A 19,106-nucleotide genomic window follows, 5' to 3' on the forward strand; every position below is an offset into this window, starting at 1 on the left:
GGACAAAATGACCTTGAACATTTAAGACCTTTCATAAATCTTCTGTCCGAATAAGTCTGACTTCATTAAAATGCAAAGGAAGCCAAGAGTAGATTAAAAGCTCAGGCAGTACCTGTGAAGTGGTCCCCGTGGGGTGATGGTCTCGGGCAGGTAGTCCACAAGCGGAGCCCAACAGCCTCCGTTTACGGGCATGGGAAGTGGCTGAGGTCTGTTACTCTCTAATACACTGATCAGCCAGGCTGCATATGGCGGCAGAGGGTCATCTGTCAACACACACGATTGGCATCAAAAAATCATCTAGAGATCATCGTAACATAAGAGTGTTCAGGACCCTAACAGGTAAACAAATCTAAATCAGTTTAGCGCCACTATACAACATTTGACCACAGAATGCTGTGATTGACCAATCAGAAACATTAGTTTTTAATGTGTTTAGTTTCACACAGTGAACATTAAATATGTATTTGAATAAACTGAATCCGAGTTTCTATAATCAAAATCAATCAGGAAACATTTATAAAATCCATGCTGGAAATTTCTCCTATCATATAGTATTATATAATATTATTTTATCATTATACTAATTTTAAGGAAACGTAATAATTATAAATAAACCAACAATCATTAAAAAAAAAAATAATACATTGATTTAATTAATAAATTAAAGAGAAATTTCAGTCTGTCATATGATCATCTGGTGTGAGGAGTCGATTTAAAGCACGTCATCCAATCAGCTAGTCATTTATCTCCATTAGAGCTGACATATTGCAACCCGTCCATCAGCTGTCATGACAGGTATGCAGAGAGGACAAAAGCTGTTGGCTCCCACACCCATATCACAAATACGCATGCACAACTTGCTGACATGGCACATACGTGAAAGTACATACAAACAAAAGCATGCAATGTGACCTTAATTTCAGTACCGAATTCCTTAATACGAAGCCTTAATGCCCTAGTGAGCATGTATTATTGGTATATGCAGTATGTACCAAATGGTAAGTCACATGTACAGATATCAGCTGTTAGAAATCTACAGCTGTAAAACAATGAGTATAAATGTATCCTCAGTTTTATGCGTCAGTGAGTGGATTGACAGCTGTGAACCATCTGTTGCTCTGTTCTTGTAATCTAGGGGATTACTGACAGTAACATATAAAGTCTGAAGGTGCACAGAGGGCTTGTGATTAAAAAGGCATCCATAACTATGTCCATAATACAGGTCAGATGAAGAACTTACTCTTCTCCTCATCGTAAGAACCTCCCGAGCTGTTGCTGTAACGTGATTCCAGACGGTTATGAGCCCGGGCTGCATTGCTCAACCTGAGTAAACGTGTGGACAAAACACATGTTAGGGAACATGGAATGCACATACTTCCTAAATTGCATATTGACTTAACATGTGGTCACTGGCTGTTTAACAACCTAGTAGCTACCTACTTTTTTTTTGAAATCTTAATTAAATAAAAAAATAATCTCAGTTGCATAAAGAAAGATGCACCTCTCTTCATTCTCTCTGACGATCTTTGCCTCATCTGTCTCCTGGAAGTTTTCTTGCCCGGCCACTACTGTATTACTGCTAGATGTTGTGCCTTTCCAAACAAACAAACAAACAAAATATAAAAATTACCATCAGAACCATACAATTCACAGCATTGGATACAACCCAGGGATCTGCAATAAAGATGGCACAAAGCCACAAAACTGTCACTGCTCAACTGCTAGTCACTGCTAGAACTACAGTACAGTCCAAAAGTTTGGAACCACTAAGATTTTTAATGTTTTTAAAAGAAGTTTCGTCTGCTCACCAAGGCTACATTTATTTAATTAAAAATACAGTAAAAAACAGTAATATTGTGAAATATTATTAAAATTTAAAATAACTGTGTACTATTTAAATATATTTGACAAAGTAATTTATTCCTGTGATGCAAAGCTGAATTTTCAGCATCGTTACTCCAGTCTTCAGTGTCACATGATCCTTCAGAATTCATTCTAATATGCTGATTTGCTGCTCAATAAACATTTATGATTATTTTCAATGTTGTAAACAGTTGTGTACTTTTTTTCAGGATTCCTTGATGAATAGCAAGTTCAAAAGAACAGCATTTATCTGAAATACAAAGCTTCTGTAGCATTATACACTACCGTTCAAAAGTTTGGGGTCAGTAAGAATTTGTGTTTTTATGTTTTTGAAAATAAATTAAAGAAATGAATACTTTTATTCAGCAAGGATGCATTAAATCAATCAAAAGTGGCAGTAAAGACATTTATAATGTTACAAAAGATTAGATTTCAGATAAACACTGTTCTTTTGAACTTTCTATTCATCAAATAATCCTGAAAAAAAATATTGTACACAAATATTTGTACAATTGTACACATTAAATGTTTCTTGAGCAGCAGATCAGCATATTAGAATGATTTCTGAAGGATCATGTGACAATGAAGACTGGAGTAATGATGCTGAAAATTCAGCTTTGCCATCACAGGAATAAATTACTTTGTGAAATATATTCAAATAGAAAACAGTTATTTTAAATTGTAATAATATTTCACAATATTACTGTTTTTACTGTATTTTTAATTAAATAAATGTAGCCTTGGTGAGCAGACGAAACTTCTTTTAAAAACAATAAAAATCTTAGTAGTTCCAAACTTTTGGACTGTACTGTACATTGATGTTGAAACAAACGTATTTGTTAATTTATAGAATAGTGCATCCAATAATTTACAGATTATAGACCGTTATTATAAAAGTTGCATAGCATTTAAAAATAAGTCATTTCCTGTACACCTGTTCCAAAGTTGTTCTTAAAAATGTAAAGATTTAAAAATTAAATTAAAAATGTCACCAGGCCAAGTAAAAATCGGTACTACTAGCAGACATAAACCCTATTGTTGAGTCCTGTATCCTGTGGATAACCAGTAGTAATGGTAAAATCAACTAGGCATCTCCGAGTTGGGGATCATATGTGCCTCACCTGAGGCCACAACGGAAGTCTTGTTGCTGGCAGCAAAGCGGTAGAACGGTGGGTTGTCACAATGTAGAACCACTGGGTTTACTGGGTCTGTCTGTTGAAGCTCAAAGAGCAGCTCCTCCATGGTCTGAATGGTGTTATTCCGACACAGATATATCACCACTTTCTTAATCTAAATACAGTTAAGAGACAAATTTAGATCATTATACAGATCTAATAAACTGACCATGTGTGTTAAGAGTGTCTGTATTTGTTTTTTCCTTACATATGGCAGCAGGGTGGTGTCACTGCTGACTCCGCATAAGCTTATGAGGAACTGCAGCGTTATTCTCAAGTTGTTACTCCACTTGTCATTGGCCACAAGAGCATTCCAGGCGTTCTCCATCTCAGGACCTGGGACTTCGTCTCCATACTGATGAAAAACCAACAACATAATTATAAATAAATATTAACAACAATAATATTTTAATATCTTAGTTGATTGTCGAACCTTTAAAGGGTACACTTTTACAGCATTGAGTTATTTTAGGCAACAATTCTGGCATAAAGAATATTCATAATTTAGTTTTCTTTTCCAACTCAACTCCTTGCAGTCTAGGACAAACAATTGAGATATTAAAAAATCTAATTTGTGACTTTTCTTTCGTATGGATCGAGTCATCATCACCACAGCTGGTATTTACACAATAGAGCCTCTTACCTTTGCTGTCATGAACATGAGGTTGTTTAGGACCAGTGAGGTAGCCTGCAGAGAGCCCCAGCCGTTGCCCTTAAGCCTGTGGGCGATTCCCAGGTTGTCGCCCTGCTCACGGGCCTCTTCCTCCGGGGTGCATGGGCTGGAGGTGGGGGGAAGCAGTCCTGTGTCCACCAGCTCTATGTTGTTCAGCCACGGCAGCAGGTAGGTCAGCATAATCTGTCTGCCGTTAGGGTGAGTGGTAGGGAACCTTTGGCTGACCTCTGCATGTGAGAAATGATGTTGGAGAAAAAAATGAGCAGGCAGGTTTAGGACAAGGCCAAAAGTTGAGCTGCAGTACAATAACTGAGCATGCTTGACCAGGCCCATTCTTTTGCATGTAAGTGTTTATTTGCTTTTAGTGGGGCAACAGTTTGGTGACACATCCAAACGTGGCTAAGAGGTATTCCTTGAAAAGCATGAGAAAGTGTGTCACACATACACGCACACCCTACCTGAGAAGAGAGGCAGGGTGAGTTCAGGATACATGCAGGCCAGCTGGTTTGAGAGCTGGAAGAGAGAGACGCTGTATAGCGGCGGTAAAGGACCATGTGTGCCATACAGGATATTTCCTGTTTTCTGCCCTACAATCCTCTTTGAGTAAACAGACAACTTGGACTCCAGAACCTGAGCAATAAAGAAAATAGAAAGAATAGAAAATACACTTGTATGTCACTGTTTCCCACAAAAAATGTGATTATGAATTAACAGCTTCCATTGGGTTGGTAATTTATTTATTTTTAGAATGAGAACTTGTGTAATCATTACTTTCTAACATACATAAAATTTGCAGCAATAAATAAATAAATACATCTTTCAGTAATAATCTGAACTATTGGCTTGAATGAACCAGCACAAAAAAGATTAAAAAAGAAAAAAGGTTAAGTACCTGCATGAGCTGCATGGATATCTCGTAAATCTCTCTGCTCGTGTCAGATGACTTAAACAGCACCAGATTCAAAAGGGTCACAATGTCACATGGATAATTCCTGAAAAAGAATTATGATGTGAAATATGACAACAAAATATTTGAAATTTCATTAAGAGTAACCATAGCAATGATGAATGTTCTAATTACCTGCTACCACACACAGTAGCAATAGCTTTGAAGCATCCTGAAGCAAGCTGGTATGATCCAGTGAAGCAGCGATCTACAGCCCAGTTAAACAGATTCACCTGATCTGGGTTTAGTTCCAGGAGCAAGATGACAACCTCACAGCCAAGCCGGTGCACCTTCAGTCCAGACCAATGATATAAACATTAGTGTTTAAAGTGTGCTTTTCCCATAATCAAATCCGAATTAAAGTTATTCCATCCTGCTAGTAATTTAAGTTTAATTGCAGGCCTAAACAAATAAGATTACTCATTATTTGAATAGTTGACAATTAAGAACCAATAAAGTCAACAAAGCAGAAAAGCATATAAATCAAAATATGTCAGGATTGGCGTATGAAGTTTTAATGATAAGCATTAAGCCTGATGCAAGTATTAAAAGCAGCTATAAAATTTAAACAGGAAACCTGTTCCGCATCAACAAGTTAAGACAAGGACTACAGCTGACACCTGACTAGCAATAGAAAAAGAGTGAATGCATGCATACCCGGAGATCATGGCAGGCTAAGATATTGTCCAGCCACTTGTAGAGGTATCCGTCTGTAGAAAGTCCCACGTTATCGAACACAGGGCCACAACACAATACCGCTGACATAGCCTGAGGACAAGCCGTGTACACACACAAACACAACATTACATCAAAGGAAATCTCATATCAGCACTCAATGATTTGGAGCATGTGCACAAACCACAATTCCGACCCATTTTAACATGAATCGTCATCACAAGACTAAAATTACACAGTTCTCTCAAACTTTATACACAAGCTTCTTCTGTCTAAAAGTTCTGTCTAAAAAAAAAAAAAAAAAAAAAAAGATCAGAGCATCTAGTACCTGCCAACTTCATGCCTGTTTGGACAAAGAGGGAACAGAGAGCTTGGGGAATTTTCTGTGTACAGTAACTTCTGTATACAGCATACAGGTACTTTCCAGATTGGATTTCAAATGTTTCCACTTGATTTAGTGGCGCTAACATGACTGTATCATTTCTTCCTTTCACTGACTTGAGCCAAAGAGACAAAAGGCACTGAACTGTGATGGCAAATTCTCAACAATTCAAAACGTGATCTGTTCTCTTAAATTACGAGATATTTATATAAGTATGAGGGAATAAAGACTTGTTTGATAAAATGCCTCCGTGGCAAACCTCTAAGAGACGTCAATAGCAGATTTTTTTATCGAGGTTTACCTTCAAAGCGCAATACTGGTAGCGTGTAATCTGGTGGTTACGGTCGCTGTAGCGGTCCAGAGGTGTGAACATGACACTGAAGGGTCCGGCCCACTGGCTGAAGAGAATGAAGAGGTGATGCCTCAAGCTCTGCTGGGGGAACAATAACCGCCTGTTGTGGACTAAAAAGAAAAACACAAACGAGACTTGAGTAACTAATATGCTTTGATGTTTTGTTTGGTTTGTTTCTTTTGCTCTCACACAATAATGAATCTATTATTGTCTCAAAACAAAATGTACTTAGATCATAAAATGTGTTTGGTCTAAATCTACATTTATTTAAAAAATACAGTAAAAACAGTAATATTGTGAAATATTATTACTATTTAAACTGTTAATTTACTTTAAAATGTAATGTATTCCTGTGATGATAAGGCTGAATGAATTTTCAGCAGACATTGCATTCTTGTGTCACATGATTTTTTTTAGAAATCATTCTAATATGTTAATTTAGTGGTCAAGAAACATTTCTTATGATTATCAATGTTGAAAACAGTTGTGCTGCTTAATTTTGCACATCTGCAAAGTGAAAAAATAGCAAAAAAGTGAAAAGTGTCTTAAAAACAGACCAAAGAGCAGACGTTTCAGCTCACGCTTTCTGAAGAAAGTTGTTTTTAAGACACTTTTCATTTTTTTGCTTTTTTTTTTTTTTTTTGTGTCAGACCCTTGCTTTGGTCTAATTTTGTTTTTCAGTTTGCGGACAATTTTGGTTTCTTTGATTAACAGAAAGTAAAAAAAAAAGCAGCATTTATTTATTCATTTTTAGCATTTAGAAATCTTTTGTACCAGTACAAATGTCTTTACTCTCACTTTTGATCAATTTAATGCACGCTTGCTGAATAAAATTGAATGAATTAGTTTAATAAGTTTAATATTAAAGTATAATAACTATTATAATTTATAATAAAAATTTGATTGAATCAACTACATTAAATTACACAAAATAATTAATGGTCAGATCAAGTAAAAATAGCTCTTTAAAGTATCATGTGTGTACATTTGTCCATTTATTTGTAAAGGTAAAAATAAACTCCCATTTTAACAGGTAAAGACTGTTATATTTATTTATATAAAATGCTAATATTCATCACATATTTTACAGGATGTGAACATACTGAACAGCCCTAAATCACAACCAGCTTTTGATTTGAGAGCTGGCTGTGACGCTGTGTTTTTGGTGGGCTTGCGTAGGCTGCTTGTATGTCAGAGGGGATGTTGTGTTTTACTGGTCTGAGGGTTTTCTTGGTCAGTCAGCACGTATTAATCAGAGCCAGCACAGTTCTATTCATAGCTCTGCTTCTGGGTCTTTAATAAGTGACTCACTCAGTGTTAGAGCCTATTGAGTCTTTGAAAGGGTGGAATGTTTGGATAACCTTAGACATGTATCAATGGCTCTATTACATCAGCTAAAATAACTCACCTGCTTTCATTTGGTATTCAGGAGTACACTTTGGAGTATTCTGAGTATAAATTATACATTGGGAATGATCTTTAAGATTCTAATGGAGAAGACTGTTCTGACTAAAACAATAAAACTGGGATATTCAAAGTATATGCTCTATATTTTTTAATGTATAATCTTACCTGGAACACACTGGATGAGGTTGGCCACCATTCCACTGAAATGAGCTCTCATGTCTTTCAAAATATCCAGCTCTTTGTCATTCTCTGCTTCTAAGAGCATCCGGGTCAGATCAACATACTCCAGGAAAAGGGCTCCTAGAGCCAGGGAATCTCGCTCCAACGCCCCATTAGTACTGCAGAGAAGAACAGAGTTAAACAGGCGCACAAGGGATTTTTACAAGACTTTCTCTTTCATCTTTAATTCAACCGAGGTCAAAGACTCGCTTTGTTGTGAAAGAAGATCAGTTTAAAAAGTTAAACCCAGGATTTGATTTCATAAGTCCACAAAACCAGTCAGTGGGACCAGTAGACAAGTTCACCTGTCACTGATGACCCCTGAGTCAGCAAGAAGCTCAAAGATACGCAGCAGCTGTAGCCGGAGCAGATCTCTTCGCTCTCTACGCTTCTTATTCTACAGAAATAGAGAAAGACACAGAGAGAGATCTTTTAAATCTAAAAATATAAATACTACTGTGCACGAGCACTGCCAATACACTATGAACCCAACAGTACACATTATGTTATCTATGGGGTTTCCAAATTCAGCTGCATTTGAACAGAGCTCTCACCTCAGGCCTCCTCTCCAGAGCTTCTTTCATTAGAGGATGGAGTTCTTCCACCAGCTCCCTAATCAAACACACACACACAGAATAATCATAAAAAAACCAACAGAATAAAAGCAACACAAATATTCCTGGAGTAAATAAGGCTTTATCCTGCAATAAATGCAATAATGTTGCTATGAATTCATATCTGACATAAAATGTCAAAATTAAAATCCATATGTCTAGGGGTTAAGGCACATTAAATAACCAGTGTTATTTTAGTATTTTTATATACTATTATAGTATTTTTAATGTTTTGAATTAGCCTAATGTTTACATTTACACCTCAGAAAAACAGGTGAATCTCAACATAACACTGACTGTTACGCAACAGTCGAGATCATTAACATGTACGCCCCCAATATTTGCATATGCCAGCTCATGTTCAAGGAATTAGACAAGGGCAGCCAGTATTAACGTCTGGATCTGTGCACAGCTGAATCATCAGACTAGGTGAGCAAGCAAGGACAATAACGAAAAATGGCAGATGGAGCAATAATAACTGACATGATCCATGATATCATGATATTTTTAGTGATATTTGTAAATTGTCTTTCTAAATGTTCGTTAGCATGTTGCTAATGTACTGTTAAATGTGGTTAAGGTTACCATCGTTTCTTACTGTATTCACGGAGACAAGAGCCGTCGCTATTTTCATTTTTAAACACTTGCAGTCTGTATAATTCATAAACACAACTTCATTCTTTATAAATCTCTCCAACAGTGTAGCATTAGCCGTTAGCCACGGAGCACAGCCTCAAATCATTCAGAATCAAATGTAAACATTCAAATAAATACTCACAGGAATCGATGCATGCATGCAGCATGAATGACGAACACTTTGTAAAGATCCATTTTGAAGGTTATATTAGCTGTTTGAACTTTGTTTATGCTGGTTAAGGCAGTCGAGAGCTCGGGGGCGGGGGAGCGTGGGATTTAAAGGGGCCACAGCCTGAATCGGTGCATATATAATTATGGCTCAAAATAGGCAGTTAAAAAAAAAATTATTAAAAAAAATCTATGGGGTATTTTGAGCTGAAACTTCTCAGGGGACACCTTAGACTTATATTACATCTTGTTAAAACTGGTTCTAGGGCACCTTTAATAGTTTTAGTTAACAATAATAGCTTTGGTGAACTACTAGTAGTCCTATAGTACCTGTAGATATCTATCCACTTCTAAGTAACGGCACACATTAGAATGGAATGACAGTCATCTCTGCTATTTTGTTTGACACACACATTACTTCCTGCTCTTTTCATTCGCTGTTCTCAAACACCTCGCATTTTTGTGCCAAACACCAGTGTAGCTGCCAGAGTGCTTTGATATATCTGCTGTAAAACTGCCCTGGTTTAGAAAATAACCCATGAATAAAAAAAATCAATGTTTTCGGAGTAAAATTATGCCAAATAGCTCATTAAGTGAAAAAGAGGCATGTTTATTAAAAACAATACCTGAACACAAGGGAATTTGTTCGCCCAAAGCCGAGGACCAGACACTCTGTGATCTCTAAACTCTCCGATCTCATGAGGGGAACCAGCTGTTTCAAGAGCCATGCCACTGATGGTGTGCCAATCACCTGATCAGAAACACATACATGTACTCATGACATCACAGTTTTTTTAATTTTCCAAATCACCACTTTCCTACTATGGCCACAGCATACCTTGTTATCATACGTAACACTGCCATCAGGTGTGGTAGCCATGATCTCAGGTGTGGAGGCTCTCAGGTGACCTGGACTCATGATGCTGGGTTTGGCAACACCGAGGCACAATATCAGGTAATTCCTCCACAGCGTCACATAGCCATCGACCGGGCCTGGCGTGCTGGTCTTTTTGGCGTAAACAGGACTGCTGCAAATGTGTACCAGAGAAAGGGACATTTGTGAAAGTCTGTTTCCCCCCCCCAGTATTCGTGAACAAAATAAAACAAAAACTACTATAAATGGCAAGTTTTAAGAGTAAAGTCAAGATAGAAAAACTCACTTTGGGTCAACAAGTGGCATAAGCAGCTGTAGGCGTGTGAAGGCATAGGGCCAGGCATAGCTGAGCGCCGTCGAGCAGTGTTTGGGGAGGTGCTCCGGCCTAAGGAAGCTATAGAGGCAGAGCACCCAGGGATCCTTCACCGACTGGGCGAAGATCCACACGTGAGAGGGACTCTTTACATCATAGTGGCTGTTAACCAGGCGAGCGTTCCACTCTACCAGCCACTGCAGGTCCACGTGATGACTCATGGGCAGTGTGGCCTTCACAGAATACAGACTTTAATAGCTGAACTTGAGCAACATTGTGAGCAACATAACATCATGAGTGTTATGACTCTAAAGAGAGACATTTGTCAACTGAATTCTATAAAAGCCTTGTGGCACAAATCAATTTTATGCAAGTAGAGGTCAATACTGAGAATGACACAAATATATGGATACACAAACTAACAGAAACACATCCGGCGGGTTAATAGGGAATGCTTACAGAGTCAGAGACAGCCACATGGACGAAACTATCCAGCACGCTTGGGGCCAGTTGGTCCATAACATCGATCATAGACTTATCATCATCCTGAGAGCAGAATCACATGACAGTTATAAGGCTTGTGTTGAATAATGTTTATGATACACTAACAGGTCTAGTACTGATTAGTGTTGCATTTGATGTCCACTGCATGTAATGTATGTTTATGATGACTTCTATGGTCAAATGACATCAAATTCAATACAATCAGTCAATAAGCTTTAGCTCCAACCTAATGTTTGGTTATCATCTGTGTTTTAAATTATATCCAAGTATGAAACTAATTTCTCCAAATTAGTTCTCTTTCTTTTCTTTTCTTTAATTTTTTTTTGTGTTTTCCAAGTCATTGTACTCTGTTCAATTCTATCCTTTTCTATTTTGTCTCTTTCTATTCTATTGTTTGTTCCAATTGTTTTTTTAATTCTGTTTCTATTCTATCTTAATCTTTTCTATTGTTTTTTTTAATTATATGCTATCTTTCTCTTTTTTTTCCTATTATGTTGTCTTCCATTCTATCATATTCTATTTCGTTATATTCTGTCTTTTTCTATTTAATATCATTCTATTCTATGCTATGTTCCCCTTTTCTTTACAATTTTGTCTTTTTCTATTCTACCAGATTCTGTTCTATTATATTCTGTCTTTTTCTATTATATCTTATTTGACTCTGCCTTGTTCTACGTAATTCCATTTAGTTTAGTTTAGTTTAGTTTAGTTTCTTTTCCTGGCATAATCTGCTATATTCCCAGCAGCCTGTCTCACCTCGGCTTGTCCGATGGTTGTAAACAGGCAGCGTATCTCTCGGAGGACAGACACAGCCAGTTTTCGAGTGCTGGTCTGGCAGGAGCACAACAGCAGCAGGGCTAGACCCTCCACAGCGTGCAGCACCGTGGAGTGAGGACTGCGCTCGGGCGGCAGTCTGGAGCTCCCGCTGCTCTGAGATCCCATCTGAGGTCAGCAAACATATACACATGATCATGCACACAGCTCCCAAGAGCCATTTACACTGACTAGGTGTATATAGCCAGTAAAGAGAAAAATTTCATGCAAAACATCAAGCGGCACATCACGCTGATACCTCCGCCGAGCGTTTTCCAGGCGCCTGTATCGCCAGCCTCCACTGTGTCAGGAAATGCAGCAGCAGTTTAACGGAAGAGTCCTGCAAGCCCTGCTGCGTGTCTTGCACCTCACGCAGCAGGAAGTTAGTGTACCCGAACAGCACGTCCTCTCGCCAATCGGAGAAGTCCAGCAGCAGACTCTGCAGGGAATTCTGGGCAATGAGTCTGAGTTCATCATCCATGTGGACCGTTAGCCTGCAGAACGCAAAAAGATAAACAATCAATGACATTTACAGCTTCCCTTTTGTTTTTATTGCACAGTGTATTGTTTAGACAAAGGGTACATGGTGAACCCCACCTGGCCAAGAGATCGATGAGCTCAATTTTTGACAGGCCATCTGGCAGGATACGGGGAATGGCCGCAACACACGTCCGGAACAAGTCAATCTTCGGTTTTCTCTCACCCCTGACCCGAGAGAAGGGATGAGTTATGAAAAAATAAACAATGAGAGAAAAGAGAAACACAAGGAAATAGAAAAAAAAGAGAATGTCAAACTGTCTAAACAGGGTGTGTGTTTGCTGAACATGACTCATATGTCGTCTGGCTGTGAGCTTTTCCTTCACCCACTCATGTTGCGCTTGAAGATAAATAATAGTTGGAGACAGGCCAGAAAAAGCTGCTTACGTGATCATGTCTTCGGGTTCCTTGTTGAGCATCTGGGCGTTGGTGAGCATCATGCAGCGGCCCACCTCCTTATCCAAGTGCCTCAGGATGTTATCAATGGCTTTCCTGACCTGGGAGTAATACAGTGCCATACCTGCAGGGAACAGCATAAACAACCCAGACTATGAAAAACTTCAAAAAGTACAACACATACAGGCAGGTGTTAGCAATAGCTAATTGCCCTGACCTATAAGTTTTGCTTCCTCCTCAGTTAGAGTTTTGCTGAGGTAGGTTTTTTTCTTCTTCAGTGTGTTCCCAGAAGGCAAAGTAGCCCCTGTGTTTGGCATGGGTGGTTCACCATCTTTCTGCTGCAGGTTATCAGCTATGACGAGGAACGCTCTCAGAGCGATGTTCATTCTCTGGACAAACATCAGAAAATAAACAAAATATGTATTTCCTTATCGCAAGATCTAAACTCAAGACAGTCTTGGGATGAATGTACTTGTATGGGTTTACTTGGCAATAGAATTTTCTATAACACAATTCTATAATTATAATACTTTTTTGTTTGTTTTGTTTAAAGCATTTTAGGTAGTATTTATAATGAGCTTTATATAAAATCATTAGAATATTTGAAGTAAACATGTGGGTGTGTGTGAGCATTACCTCTGGGTTTAAACTGAAAGCTTTGGCTGATTTTCCAACACTCAGCAAATCACATATTATTTCTTTCATCGCAAAATCCAGTCTTTCCTATAGCCAGAAGAGAAACGAAAATAGTGTTAAATGATAAAGCTATAATTTCTGTGACAAAAGTTTAAAAGTGCAGGACCTGCAAAAAGGCACAAGAAAACATGTGGAATATTTCTTATATGCGTATCAGCTGTCAATATGTGTATGTGAGAGTACAAACCTGGGCGATGAACTGAATTATCTTGACAAAGATATTGAGGGGCATGTCTCTGGGAACAACGCTCCGTGAACCCTTAGGGAACAGTGTTGATATGATTGAGGTGAGGCGGCTGGAATGGATAAAAAGATAAAATGTCATATAAACGGATGTCAAACATCAGATCCAACATTATTATTTTCTTATTCCTTATCATTACTGTCAGTGCAATGCATTTGAAATATCCATTATATTTCTTATATTAGAAATATATTTCTTAAATTGTGGTTTGTATGTTTTCATTTTTCAATACGCTACCTTTGTGTTGCAGTGTTGCTTTCACATTTGATTCGGATCATGTAGACCCACAGCAGCCGATAGAGAGATTCAAGTGCCACCCGGGCCATTTTGTGGTCTTTGTTCTGAAAGATTACAACTTTGTTGTAATTTCCTGTTATGTTCCTGTGATACATCTTTTAAATTATGATCACCAAATGTGTTAATTTTTTATACTTCTGTACAATTTCCATAAATTCCACAATTTTCACCAGTTTCTACCAGTTCCAATAAAATTCTTCCATATTTTTCCAATAAAAAGTATGTAAACACCTTTAAAACAAGATACATTTACTTGAGAATATATGAAAATGGTAACTAATAATAATTTCAGTAATTGGCATAAATCTAACAAAAAAATCTAACAAATTGTAGTGAGGTTTATGCTGAAAACAAGAAAATTCAATAAATATTTTTTTATATAAGAAAGAAATATACAATTTATAATTAAAAAATATATATTTTTTATATTTATATTTTATATTTATTTATAATATTATATATATATCTTCTTATAATGATGTTTAGATATTTTTACTGGCAAGACAAACATATTAAGAAAATTATTTTTCTTTCATGTTTGGTGTTTCTTGGCTTTGGTGTTCAATTTCCTTTGACTTTTGACCAAATGTGGGCACTGCAGCAAACAGGATCTTTTTCCTACAGGTCAAAACCTTAATTACATAACAAGTCAGCAGCTCTCAGACTGCAGCAGACAACATGAAGACTGACTGAGAGATAACAGAAATCAGATAAAGCTGAAATCTCCACAGAGTGATCCAGGATCTTATTAAACATCATTGCCAGAGGGTCTCTCAGTCCTGCACATCATGGTTGTCTTTATTATGCACCTCCTTTCTGTTGCCCAGACTCATTTCATGTATTCTTTCTACCTCTCTCACACCCCCACACAGGTAAAGAGACTGAAGTGCTGAGTACAAAATGTACTATGAGATGTTTCAGCTAATGATAAAGGATTCTTCTGTCCTACCGGCCTCCCCTTCAAGCAAACAAAACATTCCTGCAATCTGCTGCCCTCCCTCTGCATTTCACACATTTTTAACCACTATTTGCTTGTAACTGCTGCCACTTTAAATATTTGTGGACTTGACTGATGGGCTCCACTGGTTAAAAGAACTTGCAATCACATGATGCTTACACAACCCCCTTGCACAACAAAAACTGCATTCCTTTTTGCATGTGATCTGCTGTTATATGCTGATCTATAAATGATATATCATACAAGCTTTGTAGATCTCAAAGACTCACTTTCAGGTTGGACAAGCAGTTGTTGAGAAAGACGTGCCATCTGTTTAGAAAGATTTGCTTCTGGCTCACACACAGAAGACACGTTACCAACGGATACAGAGCCTAAGAAAGAAAAGGAGCAAGTCAATGGTTACATTATATTTGCTTAAAAAGAATTACGTAATTCAATGACTGAACAAAGACAGTGAAACACTCTAGAACAGAAAAATATTCAAACTTTCTTTCCCCATGACCTAATAAGACATTTTTTGTTTACTCGAGACCATAACCATGCTATATGCTACATTTGCAACATATTTGAGTTAATATCTTTTCTCTTTGTGTATAAAACAATTCCAACACACACATATTCTTATATAAATCAATATTATTTTTTTTAAATCAACATTTTAACTAAAATGACCATTTTGACATGCTTATAATCTTGCATGATATGTTCAAAATGATAAAATGCATTCCATGATATTATAAAGCCTGGTAACCACAATTCCAATAGTTAAAATAGTTCTTTCTTTCTTTCTTTCTTTTTTTTTTTTTTTTTTTTCTACTAATGAAACTGTGGAAACTTAAGACATAGACGGCTTAAAGGAGATATGCATTTAATATTTTTTATAATGTAAAAATAATTGCAGCTACTGTGTTAGTTTGCAGAAACTAGTTGCATTAAAAAATGTTGCTAAGGAAATGCCTGAGCATTTGCTCTTAGTAATTTCATTTAATCTAACTTATTAAAAAATTGGGGTTGGGACCCAAACCTTCAGAGGCATTGCCCTCAAAAATATTTTAGAAAGCACTTTCCTGTCACAATAATTTTGCACTTGAGTTGTTATCTTTCGGCTGGATTGTAAAATATTTATATGGCAAACAAATCAACTGAAATTTTTAACAAGGGCGTCAAAATGCACAACACACACACTGCTATTGTGTGCCACTGGTTGGTAATGTGTAAAATCAAAAGTTGTTATGTTAAGTCGTGAAAAATATTTAGAGATGGGGTATTTGAAACATGTCAGCTATGAGCCAATTACTGTAGATGCATCTCCCTCTACTGCTCTCAAGCGTGAAAAATGAGAGCAAGACTTGCCAGAGAGTGTTTCTTCCTGGATGACAGGTCTAAAGTTGTGTCGTAGAGGGTTTCCACAAAATTCCTCAAACAGGGCACGTTCACCTCATTCTTCACTGTCTGAAGAGAAACATCACATCAAGAGTGAATTACAGTTTGGACAGGAAACACATTATTACGTTATTTAAATGTATATTTGGCAAACCTTTCTTACTCAAATTACAATTTAGTGAATTAATAAAAATAAACATTTAAATGTTTAAAATATTTAAATATTCAAATATTATGTTGGCAGTGTTTACTGCAGCCGATCTATCTCAGACACCTGTACTTACTGCGGCTACAGGGACGAGAATCTCTACAAAGAGTCCAGCCAGAGAATGTTTAATGTCCTTATCTTTCACCTCCAAGAAATACTGAGCACACTCCTATAAACATATAACAGTATAAATATTTTTAAATACAAAGAGATTTTTGGTAGCACTTTATTTTACAGTCCTGTTTCACACGTACATACTATATACTTATTGTAGTAATTACAATAACTAAGTAATAACTAGGTACTAGTCCTGAACCTACTCCTAAACCTAATTTTAACCCATGTAGTTCCCTTATATTATTCAGTACTTTCTTGGAAAGTACACTGCAAGTACATTGAAAGTGCATGTACTGTAAAATAAAGTGCAACCGATTATTTTTATAATTATGTACATTGTTTTTCAAATGAAGTAGAACATTTGAGTAATTTTGCATTGTGTACCTGCATAAACTGGAAAGATGCTTCGAAATCTTCCACTGGGTACATCTTAATGCGGAAGAACTTGACCCCCATAATGAGGCTGATAGTACTTTGGACCACATATGGGCTCTGCTCTTTCTGCCTGAGCTCCTTCAACTCTGAGATGAACTTCTTCCTCACTGCAGGAAACCTGGGGAGATTGGGAGAGAGGGATTCATTTTTATAAAAAAAAAATAATAATAAAAATAACAATAATTTAAAAAAAAAAAGATATCACAATACAGCACAGTTTTGGTTTGAATCCCATCATTTTGAACTGGCTTGTGAGATTTAAAGGTGCGTTGATTAAAAAATTGAATTTACCTCGGCATAGTTGAATAACAAGAGTTCAGTACATGTAAAAGACATACAGTGAGTCTCAAACTCCATTGTTTCCTCCTTCTTATATAAATCTCATTTGTTTAAAAGACCTCACAGGCGAATCTCAACATAACACCGACTGTTACGTAACAGTCGGGGTGTACGCCCCAATATTTGCATATGCCAGCCCATGTTCCCAAAATTATGAAAGGGATTACACTTCTGGATGTGCACAGCTGAATCATCAGACTAGCAAGCAAGAACAATAGCGAAAAATGGCAGATGGAGCAATAATAACTGACATGATCCATGATATCATGATATTTTTAGTGATATTTGTAAATTGTCTTTCTAAATGTTTCGTTAGCATGTTGCTAATGTACTGTTAAATGTGGTTAAAGTTACCATCGTTTATTACTGTATTCACGGAGACAAAAGAGCCGTCACTATTTTCATTTTTAAACACTTGCAGTCTGTATAATTCATAAACACAACTTCATTCTTTATAAATCTCTCCAACAGTGTCTAATGTTAGCTTTAGCCAAGGAGCACTAGCCAACTCATTTATAACCAAATGTAAACATCCAAATAAACACTGTACTTACGCGATGAGACATGCTGCATGACGAACACTTTGTAAAGATCCATTTTGAGGGTTATATTAGCTGTGTGAACTTTTTTTATGTTGTTTAAGACAAGCGCAAGCTCTTGGGGCGGGGGAGCAAGAGATTTAAAGGGCCACACACCCTGAATCGGCTCATTTATAATGATGCCCCAAAATAGGCAGTTAAAAAAAATGAATTAAAAAAATCTATGGGGTATTTTGAGCTGAAACTTCACAGACACATTCAAGGGACACCTTAGATTTATATTACATCTTTTTTTTAAAAAGTGGCACCTTTAACAGTAAGCTTGTGCTTGCTTACCTATATTTGCACAATATATCTTATGATAAATAAATTGGTTACAATGTTCCACATTTGTAAGTCATACTGGATAAAATTATCTCCTAAACGAATATATATGTAAATGTAAGCTGAAGCTGAAAGATGGTATACAAAAATGTGTCCTGTCTGAAAGCATCCCACATATTCTTTGGGCAGATTTTCTGTGCACAAAAACTCAATTTACAATTCACTCAACTAAAAAAAACAAAAAACACTTGGATGTTTCTTGTACACATGTGTTTTAGGGAGTGTTTGTGTGTTTGTGAGTTCACTCTGACAGAGAAAGAGATCTTCAGCCCTATATTTAGAAAGGCATCTGGAGGGGGAATAGGAAGGCATCTCTCTCCGTGTCTCTCTGCAAGCCTTAATGTTTGTTTTAGATGAGCTACAAACTAACTGGCTACTTTCACAGAGAAATAAAGAATCCTTGTGTATACTATCTGCATTACACGCTGTTTGGCAGAATTATGCTATTTATCTTGTACTGTACTGGGGTGATGAAACACAGACCCATGTACAGTATGTCTAGCATTTCATTTGACTTTAACAGACGAATGTAGACACCAGAATTTCAAGACTTCCTTATTATACGTACAGCCACAAATACATTTTTCACACTATTAAATATGGAAAGAGGCCATTACTGTCAGGACTAGAGCTCTCATACTGAAAGGGAAAAACTCCATCTTTGTGTGACACTGATAGAGCTCCCTGTGAACATGACGAGACGTCTCGTCTATCAGCATAATGGCTTCCCATTAGTGCTTCATCTAACACTAGACACTCTGTCACAGGAAGAAGAATGCCGGCATCATTTTAAGCTCGAAACCAGGTCGCTGGCTTCAACAGGAATCATGGAGCCATCCATTTAGGGTTTAAGTGAGGTGGGAATTTTATTGCAAATGGAAGTGGTTTTGCTTCAAGATCCAGATTTTACATTGGACTTCAAAGTCGTGACCCAACACATTACCAATCAAAAATATACT

At 37.0% G+C, this 19,106-nt stretch overlaps 1 protein-coding gene across 11 annotated transcripts in view; it reads right to left on the bottom strand.

Moving 5' to 3' along the window:
* The window catches only part of fryb (furry homolog b (Drosophila)), a 59,271-nt gene that overhangs the window by 21,888 nt on the left and 18,277 nt on the right, over nucleotides 1–19,106 (bottom strand). For all 11 annotated transcript variants that reach the window (XM_067397746.1, XM_067397745.1, XM_067397744.1 and 8 more), the window contains 30 exons: nucleotides 16,835–17,003; nucleotides 16,410–16,502; nucleotides 16,096–16,194; nucleotides 15,012–15,113; nucleotides 13,725–13,828; nucleotides 13,431–13,539; nucleotides 13,184–13,270; nucleotides 12,765–12,936; nucleotides 12,539–12,671; nucleotides 12,212–12,319; nucleotides 11,874–12,108; nucleotides 11,558–11,743; nucleotides 10,757–10,843; nucleotides 10,271–10,530; nucleotides 9,949–10,138; nucleotides 9,737–9,861; nucleotides 8,247–8,304; nucleotides 7,998–8,089; nucleotides 7,639–7,811; nucleotides 6,016–6,176; nucleotides 5,315–5,425; nucleotides 4,793–4,947; nucleotides 4,604–4,703; nucleotides 4,170–4,341; nucleotides 3,682–3,938; nucleotides 3,247–3,393; nucleotides 2,985–3,153; nucleotides 1,502–1,592; nucleotides 1,241–1,323; nucleotides 113–263 (listed from right to left, as the gene is read on the bottom strand). In XM_067397746.1, coding sequence (XP_067253847.1) covers nucleotides 113–263; nucleotides 1,241–1,323; nucleotides 1,502–1,592; nucleotides 2,985–3,153; nucleotides 3,247–3,393; nucleotides 3,682–3,938; nucleotides 4,170–4,341; nucleotides 4,604–4,703; nucleotides 4,793–4,947; nucleotides 5,315–5,425; nucleotides 6,016–6,176; nucleotides 7,639–7,811; nucleotides 7,998–8,089; nucleotides 8,247–8,304; nucleotides 9,737–9,861; nucleotides 9,949–10,138; nucleotides 10,271–10,530; nucleotides 10,757–10,843; nucleotides 11,558–11,743; nucleotides 11,874–12,108; nucleotides 12,212–12,319; nucleotides 12,539–12,671; nucleotides 12,765–12,936; nucleotides 13,184–13,270; nucleotides 13,431–13,539; nucleotides 13,725–13,828; nucleotides 15,012–15,113; nucleotides 16,096–16,194; nucleotides 16,410–16,502; nucleotides 16,835–17,003 — 4,179 coding nt within the window. The remainder of the gene's footprint in view (nucleotides 1–112; nucleotides 264–1,240; nucleotides 1,324–1,501; nucleotides 1,593–2,984; nucleotides 3,154–3,246; nucleotides 3,394–3,681; nucleotides 3,939–4,169; nucleotides 4,342–4,603; nucleotides 4,704–4,792; nucleotides 4,948–5,314; nucleotides 5,426–6,015; nucleotides 6,177–7,638; nucleotides 7,812–7,997; nucleotides 8,090–8,246; nucleotides 8,305–9,736; nucleotides 9,862–9,948; nucleotides 10,139–10,270; nucleotides 10,531–10,756; nucleotides 10,844–11,557; nucleotides 11,744–11,873; nucleotides 12,109–12,211; nucleotides 12,320–12,538; nucleotides 12,672–12,764; nucleotides 12,937–13,183; nucleotides 13,271–13,430; nucleotides 13,540–13,724; nucleotides 13,829–15,011; nucleotides 15,114–16,095; nucleotides 16,195–16,409; nucleotides 16,503–16,834; nucleotides 17,004–19,106) is intronic.

The sequence above is a fragment of the Chanodichthys erythropterus genome, chromosome 10 (genome assembly GCF_024489055.1).
Source record: "Chanodichthys erythropterus isolate Z2021 chromosome 10, ASM2448905v1, whole genome shotgun sequence".
Taxonomy (NCBI): Eukaryota; Metazoa; Chordata; class Actinopteri; order Cypriniformes; family Xenocyprididae; genus Chanodichthys; species Chanodichthys erythropterus.